Genomic DNA, 24673 nt, shown 5'->3' with positions numbered 1-24673 from the left:
AGTTCTTTTCGTCATATTATCCATCGGAATAACGAGCACAAATGTATAAAATAAGTCAGAAGAATTAAATCAAATTTGTGAAAATATTTTGCATTAATATAAATACTAACATGAGCCATAAATTAAATCTCATTCATTGAATATCCATTAAACATCATTGATAATCAATTGAATAGTCTATCTTACAAAAAATGAACTGGACAAAAAGTAAACTTTTTTAGATCGTTACTTTTTTATACCGTATTATACAACTAAGAAACTTAAGAATATAAATAACTATTATAGTTTTTTTTTAATGCTCTGTATAAAAAAGTTTAAGAATATTTTAATTTCAGCATTCAGCAGACACATATCGATTTAATTATTTTCATCTTCTCTCGATATCACTCTGTATATTTTTGTACACTTCTGCCGACCAAAAAAATTCTTAAGTTTGAATATATAATTTTGTATAAGAAATGTTGGAAATAAATTGCCCGTGATTTTCAATGATTTTTAATTTATATTAAAAATTATAAAAAATTTTCCCACAACAGATCTAATATTTAATCATGAAAATGTTTATAAACCTTAACCTTTATAGGATTTTTTTTTTTTTTTTTTTTTTTTTTTTTAGAAAAGTTCCAACATATATTTAATTTTGAATGAAATAAAAGCTTTTCTAACACACGCGCGCTGCATATTATACGCTGCAGCTGTAAATGGTCAAGTACGCTTTTTTTTTACGATTTTAACGTCAAGTTTTTCTCGAAACTGTGTCGTGATGGAACAGTTTGAAAGCTGGAAACGTAATCTGCATTATTAAAACTAGGGAAAATATAATTATTCACTTTATCACTGAATCTAGAAATTATTATTTTTGCTCCAACTGTGTAATTTTAGCGGTACCGATAAAGAACGCGTGATAATATGGACAATTTTAATGATTCGAGAAAGCGCACATCAAAGGAGATCATTGTTATTTGTCACAAGCGTATCTGAACGATTACCATGCCGCCAGAAAATGGTAGAAAGTAGCACGCGATGCATACTGCGAAGATGCGTTTTCCCCAAGGTAAATAGGATAGGGTGACAAAGTATGCGCCTCAACGGACGTGTTTACACACGCGAATGTAATGCAAATATGTAGCCACCGTCTTTTCTGTAAGATAATACCTAAATGACTTTCAACCCGTTTCACTCGATTGGCTACGATGTTTGCCGCAAAAATTACAACAACGACATGAACTCCGCGCAGCTTTATCTTGCGACATTTATCTCCGCACACACGCGCAAAAGATGCGAACATGGAATTAATAATAGTTTTAGCGTAAAAATTTGGAAAAAAAAGAGGCATTGAATTCGCGATTGTCGTTGTCCGTTCTATCCGCAAGCTCCTACATGTGATAATCAATATTTCGAGAGAGATATTTCGAGCAAATAAATTACAAATTTGTTAGAAATTGTCATCGTTCGCGTCATCATGGTTATTACGAGGGAAAATATTATCTAGTTTTATAGATATAAATATGGCACGCGCGATGGGCAAAATTCATTTATCACTTTTGCAAGTCACCGATGGAAGGCAGAGAGATTAAAGCTGAGAACGCAATGAGGAAAAAAGCGAGATAGCAGAAGAAAGCGAGAGAGAGAGAGAGAGAGAGAGAAGGATGGAAGAGGGAAAAGAAAAAAGGGCGCTAGAGGGAAAGAGAGAGAAAGCAAGGCAGCGACTTTTCACCTTTGATTTATCGCGCTAACTTTTATTTTCCTCGGGAGATATTAAAATCCGTTGTCCTGACCATTTAGCTTCGCCGGGCTGATTGATGATTGAATCAGTTAACGTGACGGCGACGAATCAACTCTCCCATTATGCCCGATTAAATACGAGCGTGTATCTTTGACTCACCGAAATTTAGAAATTTATAACGAAAATCGATTGTCTCATGTGTGATCTAAATTTAATTCAAAAATTTCTCTCCTCCGTACACATTGTTTATGTTCAATAATAATTATCGAAAATTATAACAAAAGTTTATCATAAACGATGAACATTCGCGTGACGATATTTTTAAATTTAGCGACAATTTCGTGAAAATAAACTAGCGCATGAAAAATATAATAGACATATTAAAAAAAAAATGTAAATTGCAATTTTCTTCGCTGAAAGTTTATACGTCCGAATATATTTACATGTACCGATTCGACTTATCGTCGTTAGCTGAGCAAAGAGAATTCATTAAAATCTTAAGACGCCTTAATTAGTCTAATAGCATCATCCCTTTTCATCGGTACGTCACTAATGCTCCGTTTCTCCCTTTCCCACCAACTCATTTGCCTGCCATCCAATTTCTCCTTCTACCATACGACTACAATGAAGACGTCCAAATATTGTCTAGCGTAAATGTTATTTATGACGCGAATAATTGTCAGCGAAATATGAATTATACACAAACGGGAAATCGACTCCATTTACAGAACATCAAATTAATATACTGAAACGTGTAATAAATTAAAATATCAAAGAGAATTGATTTAGATAAGAAAAGCATATTGAAGAAGAATTGAAAATAATTTTAATACAAAGATTTTTCGACAAATATCATTGCTTCAAAGTGCCGTAAAAATAGAATTTTAAAGAGCAAAATCATAAAGTTTACAATATAGAAAATTGGAATGTCTCTTTAAATACGTAGTTTTTTTTTAATCAATTTAAAAATGATATTTTCTTGCTGAAAATATCGAGGGTGATCATAGTTTATCGCTTTCCGCTTTATCGCTTTAACCTGTATAAATTATTGTAGATTCCAACTAAAATTTTTTTCCTTGAGAAATTCATTGAAGAATATATTGTAATATTCTTTTTTACTTTCTGTTCTCGAGTTTAGTTCGCCAGACATTTTCCGTATAATTTTAACCGCTAATTTATCAAAGATTATCGTGTCCTCAGTATTATTATCGCAGAAAAATAAATTCTGAATTGGTCTTGAAGAGTCGGTAATAAAAATCTGGCGAATTCGCGACATTCCGTGTGTAACTCGTACCGCAGTTGTACATTTTTTTATCACATGTAGCGGATATCATAATTAAACTACGCACGGTCTGAATTGTAAATCGGTCGTGGTGAACGTGCGGACGCGTTAGGACTGCGCCGCCGATTTCCACGAATCGTCAATGCCGCCATTATTGCGGTCGGACCGCGATCATTAACTAAATCGACGTAGGAAATAATTTGCTGTAGGCGTCATCGAATCTCGGCGCAGCACGACAAGCAGGAAATTGCCAGCTCTTCGTTGGGTTACGATCGCGTAACCCAATTCCGCGAGAGACAATAGGCCAACGAGGCGCTTTTGTCAACGGTTGTCGCAACATGTCTGTTGTAATTACTTGTGACGAAATCCCTTATACTAACGTATCGATCCAAGACACTCGACCGTTTGATCCAATTAATGATAAGGCCTAAGGATATTCATACATATACACATACGAGTCGCATTAAATACACCTCGCCGGGGGTGCCTCTAGGCCCTTCTCGCACAAACGTAGAATCAAAGTCCTCTTTGATTATTACCGACGTACGATCCGTCACATTAATGCATCGATCCATTAACTTGGAGTTAGCCAGGTGAGCCTCAAGGCGGATGTTGTGACGATCCGCCTTGATATCCCGCGAGATTACCGAGTCGGTGATTGTAGGAGAGCCAGCCGGCTTCCTCCCCGAGTCTCATACGTAATAAAGGGAGCGGTTGAGGCGCATCGTATGCGAGACGACTCTCTCTCTCTCTCGACAGATCTGACGACTTTCGCAGGAAAAATCCTTTTACAAGTTTCGCATTTCGTCGAGAGAGTTTCTGGATAAATAGACTCCTTAACGATCAAAAGGGCCGCGGTGTATGTTCGATAACGTAGTTAATAATTCTATCAGGACTGCCCTCGCCTTTGTGTTCGCCGGGACCGTATTTCTAAACGATGATCTCTCGATATAGTAGCCAATAATGTCCGTTGGAAAGCATTTCCTCGCGAAACGGCGTGATCGTCCATCCGAGGGCGTGGATGCGCGCGGTTAAGGGTAGCTAAAACAGCTCGTAGAGGTACCGGGAGATGGAGGAATGGAAAAGGGGAAGAAAGAGAAGGAGAGAGAGAGAGAGAGAGAGAGAGAGAGAGGTAGGGAATTAGTATGCGGCGACTGTCACGGCGCCATCCCTCGATTGCGGCGCCTTCCTGCACCTTTTGGCCCAACCCTGGACCACCCGGGCTAGACCGTTAATTTTCCATCCCGTGACTCCAATCAATCTTACCACCGTCAGCGAGTCTCCCTTATGGCGATACCCCGTAGTCCCCCCGTCTCTCATTCCTTCGGCTCTCGATACGTTATACCGTCTGCTACCTCGGATTGCAGCCGCTGTCATTTCCGGCTTCCTGATTCCGACGCGCGACTACTAAACGCTCGATGACACGTCGTCGTTTGTCTGAGAGGCACGACACGCGTGCAGTGGCTGAATTTCTAACTTGATTACCGCGATCAATCGAGGAAATTTCGATTTGATTAAAAAATTCCCAATAATAATTTACGGTTAAAAAAAGAAAAGGACTAAAGTTCATTTATCAATTTAACGTTTATAAATTTGTAATCAACGATATTGCATATAATTTATATTGTTATCGTTATTCCTCTGCTACTTTCCGTTATATTTTCAAGTTGTATGTCTTTAAAAAATGCATAAATAACTATTTATATATTTATTTATTTTTATTTATTTATTTATGTACGTACGTATACATGCATGTATGCGTATAAAGATTTAGATTTCACTGGACGAGGATTAAATTTTTTAAATTGCTCCATTTTTTGATACGCTCATCACAATGTTTGCTATATAACAGTTTTTTAATGCAGCAATCGAGAATTGAGTCAACTCGATATGAAGTATTTTATTTTTGTTATTCTGGCTCTCAGTAATTGTTCGCGTTCAAAATGACTGTGAGAGCTGTCTCTCTGCGAAACATTCTAGATTATTATCGTCCGAGTTTCCCATCCATATTATCTGCTTTCGACACCAGCCTCAGGGCTGATCCTGTCTCGAGTCAAGATTCGCGCAACACGTAACATAATCGGCGAAAGTGTAAGCGTTGGTTTTAATAAAGCACGTCGAAACGGAATGGTTAATTTAATTGTTAAATTGCTATCTCCCTCTTTTTAATAATGTAATTATAAATAGTTAACATTTCTTTGTTATTTCTATCGATATTACATATATCGGACATTTTCAACAATATTAAACTATTTTCACATGCTTTACCATGACTACGTAAACTCGACAAGGAACATCACATAACGTTCTCTAAACCTGTTAGATATACGTATAAAGGTTTTGAAGTGCCAATTAACATCTCTCGTGATACTTAATATGTTGATAAACGGCTAGAAATTCATCGTCCAAACGCGTCGTTTGGATGACTTCAAAGTTTCGAAAGACAAGCTTGCGAAGAGCTTCCCCTCTCGCGAGAGAGTCTATGGGAAGTTGTATTTTACGGCGGGGATGAAATCGCCTTGCGTAACATCTGAGACCCGGCTACGACAAACCACGAGGACGGATTTTGGATTCCGGCGAATTCACCGAACGAGAACTAACATTGCCTCTCCCTCGATATCGCCGCCACGGATTTTATGGAAATATTTTCTCCTCTTTCGAGGATTTTCTTTTTAACGCGAGTTTTCCGTTTTCTCTCCCTCCACTCGGCACTCTTCTCGAACCCACTCCATTAATCGCATTACCGTAGATTATATATATATATATATATATATATATATATGTATATATATATTTCCATTCGCCGAGTCCTTTAACCATCTTTGTGGCGTTTCATCTTCCGCTTATTTACTTTCGTCACTGCCACGATGTTACTGGTAATTGGAAATCTCATTGAAAGCGCACACAACTTCTTATAATAAATCTGCGATATATAACTGAATGAGATTTCAGTATTAATTATGTACTTTATTTCGCTATTGGAAAGCTTTGGTATGCAAAGTTGGAATGTGTTAGCGGAAAATAGTATGGTTGGATTGAATAATTGATTGATTATCTGGCATACATTTCGCTTAATACAATAAATGCGTGGATTCAAATTATTTAAATCAAATGTTTAATTAATCGAGCTTTTCCAGGAAATTTCGACTACTTCGAACATCGAGCAAACGTGTGCAAGTACCATTATAACATTATATTGGTATATTATTTTGACGCGGGTGATTTATCTTTTTTTTTTAAACCGTATATTATTGCTTGTTTCTTCGTTCTCCTGCACCGCGTCTTCTTCATACTCTCACGAACGCGGAAGGGGTCACGTTAGACCTCCCTCGGCAAGGAGAGGTGATGGAGAGGAACAAAGTTACGGCGCATCAGTTTGTTTAAAAGACAGAGAAGCCGGTAGGGGATGCAGCCGCCCGGCGGCGATGTTACTGACCGTTTGAGGAACGACTTTCGGAATCGACTTTCCTTGCCGGAGCGACGAGAAGTTTGGCAATTTCCTCGGGCTAATCTGCTGGTCGGTCAGCATTGAGATGCTGCGGGGGTTACTATCGCAAGAAGACTGGACTGGGAAAGGAGAAAGGGAGAGAAAGAGAGAGAGAGAGGGAAGAGGTATAGCGGCACGCTGAGTTGATCCATCGACCACGAACGCTGAGTGGTCCCATGAATTATACAAGCGACTCTCCATCGCTCTCTCATTCGGCATCTCTTTCTCAGAGTTATCCCCCGCGGGGTTGATGAGAGGAAGGGGAAGAGGCGCGACCCTCCTCCCTTCGAAGAAGGGAAAGGACGCGGATGTGCGTGCCAGGATTAAATCCAAACTTACACGTCACCACTCGGCTGCCTTGACGTGGCAACGAATGACCGTCCAATAAAGGATGACAATTAAAGCTGACACAGACGACGACGCTTTTTCTTTCATTACCCCCGGCGCATCCGTTGGCGGGATACGACTGATGGCGAACTGTAGACGGAATCCCTAGATTGATGAGTTTCAGTTTGGAACGGCTTTTATAGGTATTAACTGCTTGCTTTGCGTGGTTCACCGCGATAGAACGTAAGTCGTCTTTCTCTTCCATTGTCGTGAACTTTGTACGTCCCTACATCTTTTCCGATTCATTATTAGCGATATAATATCGCGTTAGCGCGACATGTATTTAACAGTATTTTAATTTTTCAAATATCGCGTTCTAGTAACATGAAAGTAACATTATCAATATTAATAGATCAATAAAATAAATCTCTCTCTCTTGCCATTATCTAAATTATGTATATATATTTAATGTTACCATATTATCAATAAAAAGTAAAATTTTCTTCAGTAATATAAATCAAGAGAGAGAGAGAGAGAGAGAGAGAGAGAGAGAGAGAGAGAGAAATATAGATGCAGATATATTATTGTACATTTAACAGAGCACGAAATAAATTCTTATGATTAAGAGTTTTAATTAATACAGATTTTTTTACACGAACATAGAGAATCAAATTTTAGCATTTTAAAAATACCATAGAAATTAATTGATAAATTTTATTATACATTAACTCTTTGACAAAATAATTTTACAAACTACTAGTTTTACCAACGATTTAAACGCGAAGGACAGTGTGGACAAAAATTTTGCCTTTCAATAATTTTAATAAAAATATTATTCGCGTATATAATTTATACTATACTGTTATTATTTATATTATAAAGAATAATAAATATAATTATGTTCAATTATTTAAATAAAAATATTGTTGAATATTCAATTGCTTTAACAAAAATATTATTTGTGTATAAATTTATATACTATACTGTTATTATTAATATACTATAAAGAATAACAGATGTCAATAAATAATGTGTATAACGTGTCTAGATAGCGGAACCAATATTGGTTCAACGAAAAGAAAGGTATACAACTAATTATTTGATTCAAACTATGTATATATTGATACGTTTGTGCAAAAGCAGTTTTGTTGTTATTTCCCGAAGATATTCCTCCCGTCAATATTTTTCCACTGACCCATTTCCGTGGTTTTGCGTGGCGGTAAATCCGGGACAATCTCTCATAAAAAGTAGTTGTCGTTCGCTCCCGCGCTTCTAATACATACGCAAATATGTATGTACGCATATTGTTCGCGCGAGAACGAGATATTTAACGAATTTACCTTTCAGGAGTTAACGAAGCAGCGTCCGCTACTTCGCAATTAATTCAACCGTACGGTCATTAAAAATATACCACGCGGAATTTTCACGGTAAAGAGACAAAATGTGTTGGAAAACGGCAATTCTCCCTCTCTCCTTCTTTTCGTTCTTGCGCAGCATCGAGGCGTAAAGTTAATTTCCCTTCGTCGACGTTCCCAAGATTTTCTCACTTTCGAAAATATAGCTACAGAGTTGCTATGAATATTCATGATTACACCAAGAATGTGGAAAATTCTTCGAAGGGCGCAAATAGATTTCGTGACTTAATTTTACAAGCAAAATGTGCGAGTCGCTCATCCCCGTTATTGTGTGTTCGCACGTGTGTATGAATATATCGATATATCTGTATCTGTAGAATTGGAAAGAATATGCGCGTAATCTTGTTCATTCGCGTGAAGCGTGCAACGAATTTAGCTAACAAGATTTCCCGTTCAAAATTATTTCGTGTATGTCTGAAAAAACGCGCCCATTAAAAATTATTCTCAACTATATAACATTAGTGCGTTATGATAATGTGCGATTATTTTTCTGACGTAATTTCGTGTAAACGAAGTTATTTAGATTACGATGTAATATATATTACATCATTAAGCGCAAAACATTTCTTTTGCAATTATATTGCATAGTTTAATAAAAAATTATTTTCTTTAACACGAGAAAGAAAGTAATTATTCCCCGAGTTTTTAATGATGCTGAATAAAATGTCCTTTTTAAAATTTTAACCTAAAATTTGTTAAATTTACAATGTGATAGAACATTTTTGAGAGGCCAGAATCTCGCATTAAACGTCAAAAAGATTATAAAGAAAAATTACTTTTTTTGAAGGTTTTTTTGTTAAATTATATTATATCTCACATTCTATACATGTAGAGAATATTTAATTTATTTTAATATAATTTAATATATATTTTGTTATCGTATTTGTGAAAGCATAATCTACGTAAAGATTTTGAACAATGATACAAACATGAAGCAATAAATCATCTTGTTATAAAAAAAGAGGAAAGGTACAGATAACAATGCTGACGGTAAGAATATCGACAAAGTTGCAATACTATGATGTTACTGGAGAGTGACGCAGTTTCGTACTTAGGTAGCAAACGAGAGTGTAAAATTGCTCGGCCATTGCATCATAAATAATTTATTGAATCGGGGGTTACTAAGAATCGCGACTCAACGAGAAGGACAAAAGTTTCGAACCCCGAGGCTTTCTACGTTAAAGTTTCGACCATGCTGCACCGAACACATGCCTCGAAGGTAGACAGGGTCTCCATACAATCTGGTACAAAATTTTTACGCCTCTGTCCTCTAGAAAGGTGCGCGCTATCGGAAGGGAAGGCGTCCCATTTTGTGTTTGCCGAGTTTGCGGAGCTATGATCAATTCATAATTAAAGTAGCCGAAGTAATGGAAGAACTTGGTGATATCGCGCCATTCACAAGTGCTCACCGATGACAGTAGTTATGTTTGCTTGCTTCTCGAAATAAAAAATTCATCGGCGAATTTCTCGATGCGAAATCTCATGCCATTTTCCGCTGTAAATTATATCACGAGTCCAATTTTGAAAAGAAATCGCAGTTTTAATGTATGAATTTATATTTCACGTTATCATTATATTTTCATCGTTTTTTTGTTTTGTTTTTAAAAAAATAATTAAGACACGTTCATTTAAGAAACTTTAAATGTATTTAATTTGTTATGTTTTGGAATTTACAGCAAATTTAAAAAATGTCAAAATATTTTCCTTTTTTTCTTTCACCAATCTGTTATTTATAAAAATGTCTATAAGGGAGAAATATTGACGCAAATTAACTTTGTATCTCACCAAAATACTATATTTTATAAAAAAAATTGTTTAATTACAATAATATTATAATCAACGCTATCGAGCGATTAACAAAACTGTATCCGCAATATTCATGAGATTGTTCGAGAGACACGCGTATACATAACGAGTGCTAATACAGTTGAAAAACAATCGGAATGAATATATCTTCGCAGCATCTCTCTCGGATAAGTTAAGAATATAACGTCGTTAGATACTATCTGCGGGAAAATATCGGCGAGAAAATGCTTGTCGCGGCAACGTTTCAAAATATAAACGAGATTCTCGTTGAAATTCGTTTCTCCGTATAACTCCAACGGTGAAATTGCTAAGTGCCGCTGCGTTACCGGCGTCCGGAATGCATGTGCAGAAAGAGTTTCACAACAAATTTATCAAAGTCACGCCGGGCCACGGCTTCGTTTGCATCTTACGCTGAAGAATTCGTTAGTGAAATTCTCAAATCCAAATGAAAAGCTCGTACAACTTTGCGCGCCGCGATACCGCGACCGCAAAAGTTCTCAAAGTCCGACAACTCAGTATGGATTTGCGGGAGGAATTTGAGACACAAGTTTTCCGTTTGCAAGAATTTCATTAAGACCTTGTTAAGCGTTAAAGGATTTTTACGGTCGAAAGTCACATTGTAATCGTCTCGCGAATATACGCTCTACAGTCTCGAACGTCAAAAATTTAGGAATATAAAAAATGCGATTTAAAGATGTAACACGCATTGTTAGAGCGACAAATTTTGTCAAAAATTATAATAAGAATTTAGATTTACATCAATGAGATTAATTGACTCTTAAATATATCGGAAGAAACAAAGAGTCGTTACGTTTATACCGCTATTACGTTTCCCAAGACAAATTCTAGGCGATGTTCCATGCATAAATATGTCCGAGAACTAAGGAGGCGAAAAATGACATTATGAAGGTCGACAAAGTAGCCGCGTAACGGCCGTTTATTAAATCCGCGTCTTAGCAGCGACATTTAGAACGGTTGAATCGGCGCGCGGCAAAGCGAGGGGAAGGAAGAGGGGGAGGGGGGGGGAGGGGACGTTGCATTATGTATACGATGCTCGGTCTGAGGAAATCACGGGGGTGGACGGGGAAGACAGGGGAGCCGAATGAATACGATATTGTTACTATCCGAGCGACTGCCGTAAGTTTCGCCTTGTTCTTCCGTCACTCTTCGCATACTAAGCCCGCGCTTCGACGCCGCTACAAATAGCAGTTTGACTCGACTATGGAATAAATTAGCCGAGAAATTCGAGCTTCCTCGCGAGGACGAGAGGGAGAGTCAGCGCGCGCGGAACGATGGAAAAAAAGGGGCCTCGAGAGAAAAGACGAGGTAAGACACGGGTACCGGGCTCGGATATCAAGAAACAAGGGTACTTCGCCCCTTAGGTGGTCCTTAATAATAAATTCATATCTCGGCGCGTCCCTCGCTTGTCTCCCCTATTCTTTACTGTCGCCAGACGAACCCCGCGACCAGAATCGTCCTCATTTCGCGCAGGACGATGACCTCCGGGGAAAAGGGGCATCCCGCCTGGTGTCTCTTCTTCAGTCAGTCTACAAATCTCTTTTTTATGCCGCTTAATAAAACTCGCCCGACATATCTCTAACTACGGCCACTTAATTTCGACCCGGCCCGACCCTTTTCGCTCTCTCCCAGAAACGCTCTCGGATTCTCGGTTACTAATACTCTCCCCCGTCGACGTTGTTGCCGACTGTATTGTACGAAGTACATAAGTCTGTTTGCTTCTCTCCTCTGGACCGTTCTGTCCGATGCCTTTGGCCGGACTTTCCAAAGTTATTTCTCCGCTTCCCCTTTGGAGAAGCTCCGAGAAATTCGAATTCCTTTCTGATCTGGCTTCTTCTACGTTTTCCCATCCTCTCGCTGGTAGATGGAACAATGGAATGGTCACAGTCGATTCCAAATCAACGACTTTAAATGGACGAAAAAGTGCGCGCGGTTCTCTTCTTACTCGTTTCGTTCTCCCCGCATGAGATGAGAATATTAATCTTCGCCAGTGTTTTAAAAATTTTACGAGAGATACATCAGTTTATTATAAATATATATTTTATTATAAGATTTTATATTATTAAAAATATTTATTTTTTCAATTTTGTCGTATATATTTACGAGAGCATTGTAATATATTGTACTATATTAATATAAACATCACGATAAATGAAAAATGCGTCACAAGAATCATAGATACAAGTCAATTTCGATGCTGCTAAGCGTCTGCAATAATTAGCAATTACGCATCGCGGGCCGGAATATATAACGATGCTTGTACACAACTCCGCAACGCATTTGATTATGGGGCATGACTCTTAGCGGGCGGTTAATCCTGCATCCCTTTTGGGGATACCAATAATTCAGCATTAGCGCCATATCACGCCGATAGTCCGACGAATATAGGATTTTGTGTAAATGCTTTTCTCGATAATCTACCGTCGTGATATATTGTAGCTGCTTTTAATTTTGTATGTGTTGCGATGAACAAAAATAATTTTTTCTCTTTAGAGAGAATGCCATTCATGCGCATATGTAATAAAAAAGATATTTTTGAAAAATTTCGTCTGCGTCACGATACGAATCATATATCTGCAACATTAAAAAAAATTGGAACTATTTATTACAATTTTTGAGCCATCGTAAGCGCGTAAAAGACTGAATCTTATTTTTTTAAATTAACAAGTCAAATATTTTTTTTATCGATTACATTTGCTATTATGGTCGCATCATCCATGTCCCCCTTAGCTTCCTCTCTTCATCTTTATTTCTGTTCCTTCATGGCACTCACACTCACCCACGGAATTACAGTTAATTACAATCGCGCGCGTACTAATTAGCAAAACACGACGGCCATAAGGCACTTTGCACAACACTCGTGAATCGTTAATCGTACACGACGCGAACCTCATTATATTATAGGAGAATAATGCTGAAATTATGATCATATGAAAGGGAAATTTTGATCGCAAAATTGCACGACAAAAATCACGCGTTATTTGTCGTAATCACGTAACATATTTGACGTACAATATACGTTGTAGTTTTAGAATACGATACTACAGTTGATTATAGCAATAATTGTAATAATCATAATAATCGCTTTTAGCACCTTCCGATACTTTTCCAACATTTATATAATGATACACGAAGCGGTTCGTGTCAACTCGTTCGAGTGACAGCAAGGCTACGGCATGTAAACAATAGCGCGTTATACGCTGCAAAGACAAGCGTCGAATACCGTATGACAATTAATTTGTTTCATCACACGTAATATTTAACATTAAATATTTAATGCGCTATAAAATAAAAGCGGATTATTTCTTGAATTTTAAATTAATTATTAATATATTGTATATACAGTGTTGTGAGAGTTTTTTCACGGATTTTCGTTAATAACAGCATGTTGTATAAATGAAAAATTAGGCTTTTTTATTTATACGCGATTGTTTCTTTGTCATTTGTTATTTTGTTTTATTGTCATCCGTGTATCGTCATAATATCTCTCGAAGTACAATTGCAACAAGTACTAAAAGATATACAAGATTATTTTCTAGGATTATTAGGTAGTGCGATTAATTAAATCTCGTATATATTATAGTAATATATAAAATACACGTCACATATTTATTATTGTAATTGACGTAAGGATATCGAAACGATAGTTATTTATTTTTTAATGTTTTTGATGTTATTTTTCATACGAAAGAGGAATCGAAGCGACAGAGAATGAAAGTTATAAATTATTATTTTATCGCGATATTATTTCCTTAAATGAACGATGCTTATTTCTTTAAATATGTTTAGAGTCACATATATTTGGTCTCGTACTTTGAATCTTCTCCGATTTAAATATATTTTACTCGTCATCTCGTTGAAAACGAGAAATAATATACGTTTGAAAGATTCAAGGAGCAAAAATATACCAAGTTATTTAGTTAAGAAGAAATTATTTTAAAAAATACATAGATTTTATTACGTAAAATTATTTTTGGAAATATCGATTTCTCTCTCGCATAACTTTCTTCATGTATAAATAATCTAGACAAAAAAATGTCTAATTTAATATTTACACGCACAGGGATTAGTAGAAAAATTGATAATGAGACAAACATCATTTACCGGATCAATTATTATTTACATTTTACATCATTGCATTTATCAGACAGTCGTTTTCGTTCTCGTTGCTTTTAAAACAAATCAGACAGATTTACCTTTCGCCATCTCTCTTTCCTTATTGATAGTCTTTTATGCTAAATGATCGCTTCATTTGAATGTTACTAATGCGAAAAACCGGTCCGTACTAATGGAGTGATCTCGTCCCCACATCCGTTTTTGTAAGCGCTATTGATTCTATTTGCTTTCTACATATCCCGATTTTTATACTTTTTTTTTTTTTTCACGAGTCACATACATCTATAGTTCACATCCACATTTCCAGCGTGTCTCATCATAGCTTGAAATTTCTTATTGTATGAAATTTTTATCTCCCAATTTATTAAAAACATGCATCGTATTAAAAAGTAATAAATAATATTGTCGAAAGATAAAATCAAGATAATAACGATATTGGAGCTACCTATATTTAATCAGCCGCATTAAGCCGTAGCCAATTAATACGTTGCGATTTAATTCGAGAAAAGTGCCACCACGAATCGCGATCTGTTGGCAAATATTAGGCGGAGGTAATTAACATGGGCATATTTGTCTAGGAGGAAGAGATCGTGTAACGGGCGCGCGGAATTAACCGTGTCAAACTGTCTCGCCTAAACGCGTCGCTCGAAGAAACAAACCGCGGGGATGTATTCGTCAACGGGTGTGCCGTAGAAATTACGTAGTTCGTTGAAAACCGTCTTCGTCGTACTTCGTAAACTAGCGGGGAATGACAGTCATACGGCATAAACGCACCAAACAGCTCACGACGAACCGTCATTACCTTAGTAAACGGTATACCGCGGGATGGTATGGCTCGGGGCAACACGAAAGCAAAACGAGACACTTACTGTACAGACGAATCGTTCCGTCGGTTTCTCCACGTGGGTTCTTGGCGATGCACTTGTAGCTACCGTAATCGTCTTTCTAAAAATAAACCGAATGAACAAGTTACTAAAAGGCGAGAAGATTTTAATCCTTAAAAATCACATATAAATTATTTTAACCCTATAGGGATATTTTAACGATAGAATATCCCAAAGATCTTAATCGATAAGAAAATATTAAAAATTTATTTAACTTTTCTTGTACGTGATTATTCTTTACACCGTATGTCGAGGAATATATATACAAACTTTTGCAGATTTTTTTCAAGTGACTTTGAGACAGCTAAAATTGCGACAAGACATTGTGATCCCATATGTGACCAGAAATAAAGCAAAAAAAATATGTTAAATTACAAATTATAAAAAAATATGTGACTTTCAAGAATTAATGAAGTAATTATATATAAAAATTATATACAAAATATCTCGCATTAATTATAAAACTTTGAAATAAGGAGAGACTTTTATTCTTTTCTTATAATTAAAAATTTATCTCAATCAGAAAATTCAATTTTATAATTCATGAAATATGTATGATAAGTGTATCTTTTACATGCCAATTAATGATCACTATGTTGTATTCTTTGAAACATTAATATTATCATTGTTGAGTAATGACAAATTTTTTTTTTTGTTTTTTATTTTGCACATGTGTATATATTGTAGCTTCAACGAGTACTTAATTACTTTCATCTATCGCGCTCATCGTCAGCGCGTCACGATAGTGATTTACGATATGGTGCCATTATGCAGTTGTGAATTTTAACGCGGTGTACATGATTAAGCCACGCGCTTTTTTACAGCGATTACGTCATGTTTCGCTATTATCATCGTGCAATTCTAATTTATTAAACACGCCAGAAAATTTATAACGCTCATTTTTTTTCGCTCAATATATCGATAGATAGAGTAAAAAGCTGTATATTTTATCATTGTACTATTAAAGATAATTTTCTTTTCGGCAAGGGTAAAAAAATCTGTTTGCGCGCGAGTTATTTCTATATAAATATATCTCATTTGTATATAAATTTAAATTAAACTATGTTAGATGGAAACAAACTGACAAAACTACATCACGATGCATTCACTTACCTGTATGTTGGATATCGTGAGCGTCATATGCGTCTTGTAAGAGGGCCTGTCGGGTGACGACGTAGCCTTATATTTAGTGCTCTCGTGAATCATTAGACCGTCCTCCCTCGCCCAGTAATTCAAAGAAGTCGGATGAGCCTCGGTATAACATTCCAGCGTAACGGAGTAGCCCAAGGGCGCGCCAACCAATTGATGCGGTATCCATAGCATTGGGGGGACTGCAACGGCAGAAGTGATTGATTGGCTCATAAATGTTCCAATTACTAACAATACACGATGGGTCTACACGGGATCGATATCCTTTTCGCGCGTCTATAAATCTCTGCAACTAACCGGTGGTGAAGAATGACTCGAGACGATCGCAGGCTTTTTTCAGCGCTCTCGCTTTCGGAATGTAATTGATTATTTCAAAGTCGACTTCTAAGTCGGAGTTACGACTTAAAATTGAATACCTATGAATATTTTTTTTAATATAAAAAGAAATCCAATTAAATGAATTACGATGGCATTATCAAAAATGTACGGGATAAAAGAGCTGAAGAAGGGGCCAATAAAATCGTAGTTACCGGTTCGCTAATGATCTGTCCAATCATGAAAAAGCTAGATCGCAGATCTTGATGCGTAAATATTTATGTTGAAACGTTTGTTGTTTCTGCTATCTATCAATCATTATAAAAGCAAAATAAATAAAAGAAAAGATTATTACACAAGCAATTATATAATACATATCGATGTAAACATTTGCGATCTGATTCTTATTCATTCTTTTCCTATTATCGAAATTTCAAAGAGTCTCTCAATTTTATTCATTAATAAAGAGACATCAATTATTAATAAATACAAATTGATAAGGATATTATTCGATATTATATAAGCGTGTATAAGCTACATTACAATGTGGAATGAATATTTTCAAATTCAAATATCGCAAATATAAATAAGAAGATAGAAATAAATTTTACGAATCAACAGAAAGAGACGAGGAGAGAGAAAGAGAAAAATGGCGTGATATTTTTTAAAGTTTTATATAATCGGTTCAATGCAAAAGAGATTGGTCTTAATTTTTGCTATATGTCGTGAAATCTAAATACGTATCACGCGGCCCTTTAATAAAAAAGTAATCCCATTTCGATGAACAGCCTCTGGCGTTGTTGTCGGCGCCCGTGATAACATTTCCTCGAGGTAAAAGCGCTTCAATTTAACTTAAACCTCCTAAGAATATACCTAACCCATCTTTCCGAAGAGTGTCGTAATGTTCGCGAGGAAAGTATCACACGGAACAAGCCGGTTACAAGTGACAAACAGTAAATATAAATAAAGTCTATCTTTTTTTTTTTTTGTTTATTAATACCTATTTTTATAGGAGAAAATTCTATAAATAAAAGATCGGTTTAAAATTAAATTGTACTTGTGAAAAATTTGTGACGATACGACGATGAAAAAGATGGTCCAAATTATAAATATAATCCATCACAACATAAATATCGACCGTATAGATTTTTTTTGTTAAATGAGATTCGGATAGGAAAGATAGATTCCACAGAGAGAATTTAATTGTTCTCGTGTCTCTCTTTGTACCAAAAATAAAGAGTTCCATTTTATAGAAGAACTCTTGCGCGCGATAGGTACGTAAATTTTACAGCTAAACTACTTTCGAAGTTACATGATTTCATTATCAGCGAGATAAAAAAATTCTCATTTATTTTTTCGTTATATATATATATTTATACACTGTCTTTCGATTTACGAGGTACTTCTTTGGCATGGTTGCAAATCTCTCGACTAACTTTGCGTATTAAGTGGTATAATTTTTTTTTCTTAAACTTAGCAAATTTTGTGTAGTATAATTTGTGCTGTGGAGAATCCATAATGTTCCGCGCAAATTGACGACTTAATATATACATCCTTTTAAATATTCAATGAAATTAAACTGTTGAAAACTGCTATTAAGAAATGTGTCTTACGGAGAAGAAGAGAGATACCGCGTTTTTTTAAGAGGGCTTCCATAGAAGAGGGAAAAACAGGGTTTGCCGACTCCTGGATACCGGAACGATCGAGTTTGCTCTCGTTTCATCCGGGATCTCCTTTAAGCAAGAGTCTCGGTAAACAGCGACTCGATTAAATGCGATTGTTCTTCGAGTCCTCTAGAAAATGACCACACAGAAGCCTGACCAATCCGTTTTCACGCGACTGTTTTTAGACTATCTTTATTCGTTAGAATATCTTTATTCGGCGAATCGTTCAATTTTTTGTCGGCATTTGTTAATCTTGTACTTTTACACAATACATTATATTTTTCTGTCGTCTTTATTATAAGGAATATCTTATAGCTCGCAATTTTAATTTTCTCTAAAAAATCTTCAATCATTCTTAAGGGATATGTGAAAAAAGACCATCATTAATCGTAATTTTTTAGTTTAATTATACAACACAAATATATTCAGAAGCTTTTACAATTAATATTACAAATATATTTATTTAATTAATATTATCATTCCAATTTATGATTATTTTTAAAATTCATACACGAAAGAAAGTAAGAATCTATTATTGTTATAATTTCTACAAAATTTATATTGGCTATTCAAATTATATATAATACTCTGTTATTCTCGTAAATTACGCGAAATCTTAATATTACGCAATATCTAGAAATTTTGCGCGGCTTAGAAATAATTCGCGCATTTAGCTTAAATATCGTTAAACATTGGACGCTATTGCTAAACAAGCTCGCGTGGATTCTCCGCTCGTTCATTGTAAGGCGACTCTACTGGCATCGGTCGTCGCCGGTTGGGGGAGAGTGTTCTTTTTGGCACGTAATACAGGATCATGAATTACTACGGATTTCAAGGAAAGCTTCGCTCTTGTACTTCTCTCTCTCTCTCTCTCTCTCTCTTCTTTTCCTCTTTCACCCTCGCTCCTGGACGGAGCAGAGTCGACGAGGGTGGCCTGTCTTCGGATAACGCAAAGGGTATCCGACACCTTCTTAAAATGCAAAACATTCCGTCTGAGGGTGAGAGAAGGGACGGGACCTATCTAGGTTGTCTGTAATGCTTGGGATCCTTATTGCGCAGACAAGCACAGGCTTTGCTTTCGACCGGTGTCGGGCATTGGATGCTCCCTCCGTCTCCCCTCCTTTTTTCTTTTCTTTTTTTTTTCAAACTGTCTTTTGCGCGCGCGAACGTCAAAGTCTATCGATAAAAGCCGAGTACTTTTAACGTAAGATACGTTCGCGCGTCCCCAGCGTGCATCGACATGTATTTTCGAATAATTAATTGAATTACAAATTAAATAAAGTAAAAGATGTTACATGATAATGGTTGTAACATTACGAGTTGTTTGAAATATAATCAAATACTTTCTTCTATGTTTTTCAAACAGAATTTAGAATTAATTTCTTTTTAACAAAAATGCGATGCTTTTCTAGAGCTAACAGAGATCTAAAGACTTTTCCTTCTTCACTTCGAAAAGAAAGAAGGAGAAAGAGGGGATGTTTATTTCAAACAGAATTTTAATTAGCGAGATAGATGCCAAAGTAAACGCATATTTATATCCGTAAAATTATTTTATTATAAGTACTAAAGAGTAATAATATTATACCAGATACGCGCGCCATTAAAAAGAATTAAAAAAATCATTAATTTTACAGAATTTTGTTTCATCAACACGCACTCGTGTGTTTTACCGAACAAAGTAATCCGCGATGAACGGTGAAGGGTTTAAACATTAGCACGGGCCATTGCGAAATGTAAACGACGTCGAGTTAGATTGCGGAGAACAATGTGTGGAACGGGCCGCAAGGTAGATGAAAGCTAATTCAGGTGGAAGTTAAACAGAGTTAAAGGTACATCCTTTATGTAGGATGGGATACGATAGAGCTAGGTGGAGAGACGGGTTAGGTTACGAGAGTTCGACCTTACATTCATCACAAAGGTCTTGATGCCTCTATCGGATCGCCGTGTGCCCTTTAATAAAGAATGCCTGGACACTGGCTTCTGGCTTCTTCAGACGGTATGCAAGAAATTTTGCCGCGATGTGTTGTTTTCTTGTCAAATTATCCGCGAGCACCAGGTAAAGAAAAGAAAACGAAGATATATAAACGCGAGCGTCGAACTACTATAAAAAATTTTCTCTAATTCGCGAGAATGAATAGGAAATGTGTACAAAAGAGAGAAATAAATACACATTATACTATTTGAAGGTGCTTTTATTTTTTTGTTATGTAACGTGTTTTACGAGTATAACCAATTTTGATTATTCGTGTTTAAAGAGAGAAAGAAAGGAAAAAAGGTTTTATTTTTAACAGCAATTTTATCGAAAATGCGACACATCGTGCGGCTAAAATCTATCCTACATTCTTCACATAGGAATGCCTGATTTTTCGAATCGATGCTTTCGTATTAAAGGGCCATTATCCATTTATCAACAAATATTGTCGAATATTACCGATGATACTCGAAATTTGAAACGCAATTAAAATAATAACGCATCGTCGTGGCTTCTTTTTGTTGACCAAGTTAATTTTCAAGTTCCGGCTCTTTCTTTCACGTCAGCAATTTAAGGAATTTCAAACTCCTTCGAAAATTCAAGAATAACGCTACGCGGACTATGCTAATACGGAAAACATGTTTGAAACATTTGTGAAATCGTGTGAGATCGCGAGGATTATTTGTGCTCAATCAGATTATCTGGTTGAACGCAATGCGCATAATGTTTAACGAGAAGGAAGCTAGGCTCCGATAAGCAAGCACCTGTTTCACAAGCGCGATAAAAACATTATCGCTGACCTTGCCCTTCCTTAATGCTTCCGCATCGTCAATCTCGAGACTCTTGCGACCCCGTTCTATATCGGGCGAAACAACAGTTTCCTTAAGGCGTAATCGTCTCTAATCGTTTCCTGTCTCTAACCGTTTGTCTTGATTTTAGAGACACTTTTTATTATCACTAGAGATATATTTACGATTTCAATTGCAGATTTATATTTTGATTCTATCGTGTATAGAAAATAATAATTTGAAAATTTCTAATAATTCCGGTAAATTGGATGTCAGTTGAAATTAATAAGGACTCAATTTTTTTAAACAATTAGACAAACTATGTTGTATTACATTTGATATTTTGATCGCATTCAGTGAGATTAATTAATGGCGTTTTGTAAGATCAAGATTATGAGTACAGTGTATGATTGCGAGTTAAATTTAGAAAAAGTATTACAATTTTATATAATATAAGAGTATAGAGGAAAGCTAAAAAAACACATTTGCGTTATATATTACATTTTTTTCTACAGTATCATTTAACAGAGTCTATTAAATACTTTCAATTTGAAGTAATTCGATCGGCTGTGTTTGCTAAAAAGTTTTCAAGTGGTTCATCTCTCTCGGAATTACTCTAAATCTGGTATTGACTTTTGGATTTATCTATCACTGCAAAATATAAAAAAAAATTTCCCATTTCGTTCAAAAAAATTATGCTGATCTTAGTGAAGCTATTTTTTCTCCTATTTGCCATTTAATGACAAATGTTATTTTAAGAGAATTTTTGTTTGTCGTCTAATACAATATACAATAGAATGAGATGTTTACTCTAAATTAATAACCACTGTTGCTCGGCATCGCAGATAGCTTGTCTCTCACACGCGTCACGCATTTCGATTATTAGAAATTATAATAAATCTCATCATTAATCCGGAGGAAGCTAGAAAGATGGAGGGAAGATAAAAAATTTGCGTGGAAGAAATCGCATTCGCACAAAGATAACTTTGTCCGAAACTTGATTCGTTCGAGAAAAAAAATCCTTCGACCTAGTTTTTAAATTATTTAACGCTACATTAGCCCCTTTCGGCGACCCTTAAGAGATCGTTTAACCAACCTAACCAACGTCCGGCAGTCAGCGGGATTAGATTTACGGTTGCATAGGGTCAACTGCATTAACCGGTGCCAACGAGGCCTGCGAGCAAGAGGAAAGGAAAGGAACATATAGAAAGAGAGAGAAAGAGAGTGCGTCGAAAGCGCTATCAGCCGAAACACATTTTCCACGTGCGACTGCCCGCCATTTTTCACGGTTCGTTTCACACGAAATCGATTTATCACGGCGGGCGCGCGACCCTGTACCGTCGGTTTTCATACCGACGATTTTGTAACGTTTTCTACTTTATTGGTCCTGCCTTTAATCCGCTGATGGCCTTTCTTCCAGATTGCGCAAATTATTCAGGTGTGATTTCATATCGTACCGTGTTATCGCCTAAGAAATATCGTTATTAATACGTGATATTCAAGTGTGCGATATCAATGTTTAGAGAAGAGGAGAAAACAATCTCTGACAACAGGTAGAAAAATCGTATCATTAATAACAGAGCTCGATCGTGTAAAAATTATTATCCCAATCCTCTCTCTCTCTCTCTCTCTCTCTCTCTCTCTTTATTCAGAGGTCAGATAAAATCAAATGTACAAGAATTGTTTGCCCCCGAGCGTCTGGGCTATGTACTTGGACACGCAACGAGCTGTGATCCTTGTTTTAGAGAGCGGAAATTCAGTAAGCACTAATACACGAGCTTAGGATTAGGATTTAAGCGTCTCCTGGGACATTCTGGAAGATAGCTGCTGGCAGTTCGATTTACGGTAATTCGACTGGTATTCGGCACCGGTGTCCCGGGCTCTCTCAGATGTCAAACGTTCGCTTGAATGAGGATCGAAAACGTGGCGGTAGCGGCGAAGACGGGGCGCGCAGGGTGAAAGGTCGACGGCGAAGGGTGAGAGAAGAAGGGAGGAACGGGTTCTCCGATTCAGAGGCCGGAGTGTCTCTGCCTTTAACGAACAGAAGCCGCAGCAAGGGTTCGCATAGCTTCGGACTAGCTCTCACTCTAGCTTACTACTCCGCTTAACATCAACGCGGCAGTGTTAATTACAAGCGAAAAGTAGTATCGCTTTGTGCGACGTATCTTTCGAAATGTCTTGCATCGCAGTTAAATTATATCGGCCTACACGTTAATTTCATTCGTAAAGCGGATAAAGTTAGTAAAGCGTATCGTACGACATAATGATATTCTACGCAATTTTCACACATTTGATATTATAAATCTTAGAGTTTTATAAGGCATGCGATACTTTCTCTCTCTGTTAATTAATATTTTTAAATAAAAGAAATTACTATATATAATATTAATTTTTACATGTAATCTATAATTTTCTGTTATACTTTGTTTTTACATCATTTCACAATTGTATTTTATACTTGAAAGATATAGTAATTTTGTAAAACTAGAGTTAATTTCTCTGTATTGCGTGCATATAAAAGTTTTAGAGAGAGAGAGCTTGTACTTCAAGAGACTGCTAACATGGTTATATATGTGAATTGCTGAAATATCACTATATATGCATATCTGTTTTAAGCATATGCAAGCGCGCCACTGCGATTTTCATCGCGGAAACCAAGGCTTTCGCAAACTTACTTAACAGTATCATGAAACTTGGCTGGTACAAACTATCTCCGTAACGACAACTGGCAGCAACATTACGCCACCAGTTACTATCCCGCGTATACTCTATCTGTCCGTATCAATCATTTACAAGCAGAGAATAAACGATCGTATTGATAATATTTCGCAATACATAAAGATTCATATTTAGCATTAAAATGTCATATTTTAGAAAGCGATGAGTGCGACGTGAAATAATCATCTGTTTCTTTTTACTTTACCTCTAAATATCCCATATAAGAGAGATATTATTTATAGAAAAGTATATTTTCCTTGATTATTTATATACGCTTTTGGCTCTTATATCTCTTACGTCAGGATTTTATTTCGACATCTGATTTATTTCTCAAATAATTCTTTTAAAAATGATCTCATATATAATTATATTCTTATATACGTATTTTCTTTATTTTAGATTTATATTCTTTTAAGAATTATATGTTTATAGATTAATGCAGTAAAATGGGGCATATCCATTATTAAAAAAGAGAATGCTGAATGAGTTTCCTTTCAAAAGCCATTAAAAATATTTTCATTAAAACCGACTTCTGTAACCTCCTTCCTTCCCCCGTTCCTTCAATTTCGTTTAAATTTGGCAAGCGCGTGGCTTCGAGACAGGCGAGGATCAAAGGACACTTTACGCGCTGGTACCGGTTTTGGTTAGCAAACCGAAAGGTGCTTGTCTATATTTCCATGAGATACTTGCGGCAAAATAACAGTGAGAATTGTCGTAGGAAGTACTATCAATTAAAGAGGAACCCTTTCGTCAATAAAAGGCACAGAAGTGAAAAAAGCGAAACGAGTAAAAATGAATCTAATTAAGGCATTATCTAAGAAAAAGTAATAAAGTTTGTCAGATGGAAGAAAAGTGAAAGCAAGATCGTTATTAATAAAAAAAAGTGATTTATTTTTCAGCAATTGATAACTATTCAAATATCTATTTGAAAGTATAATGATTACAGATAATAAATATTTTTATCAGTATCATATTTGTTAGATGTGAATCTTGTGATGGTATTCTG

At 36.1% G+C, this 24673-nt stretch overlaps 1 protein-coding gene across 3 annotated transcripts in view; it reads right to left on the bottom strand.

Moving 5' to 3' along the window:
• Nucleotides 1-24673, bottom strand: part of LOC138937654 (lachesin) — a 161406-nt gene that overhangs the window by 14505 nt on the left and 122228 nt on the right. For all 3 annotated transcript variants that reach the window (XM_070304134.1, XM_070304135.1, XM_070304133.1), the window contains 2 exons: nt 16175-16392; nt 15047-15122 (listed from right to left, as the gene is read on the bottom strand). In XM_070304134.1, coding sequence (XP_070160235.1) covers nt 15047-15122; nt 16175-16392 — 294 coding nt within the window. The remainder of the gene's footprint in view (nt 1-15046; nt 15123-16174; nt 16393-24673) is intronic.

Source organism: Polyergus mexicanus, unplaced genomic scaffold, assembly GCF_030449975.1.
Source record: "Polyergus mexicanus isolate NDT 795.1 unplaced genomic scaffold, iyPolMexi1.0 SCAF_11, whole genome shotgun sequence".
Classification (NCBI taxonomy): domain Eukaryota; kingdom Metazoa; phylum Arthropoda; class Insecta; order Hymenoptera; family Formicidae; genus Polyergus; species Polyergus mexicanus.
Note: the sequence above shows the minus strand (reverse complement) of the source record. Positions and strands in the feature narration are given on the sequence as shown.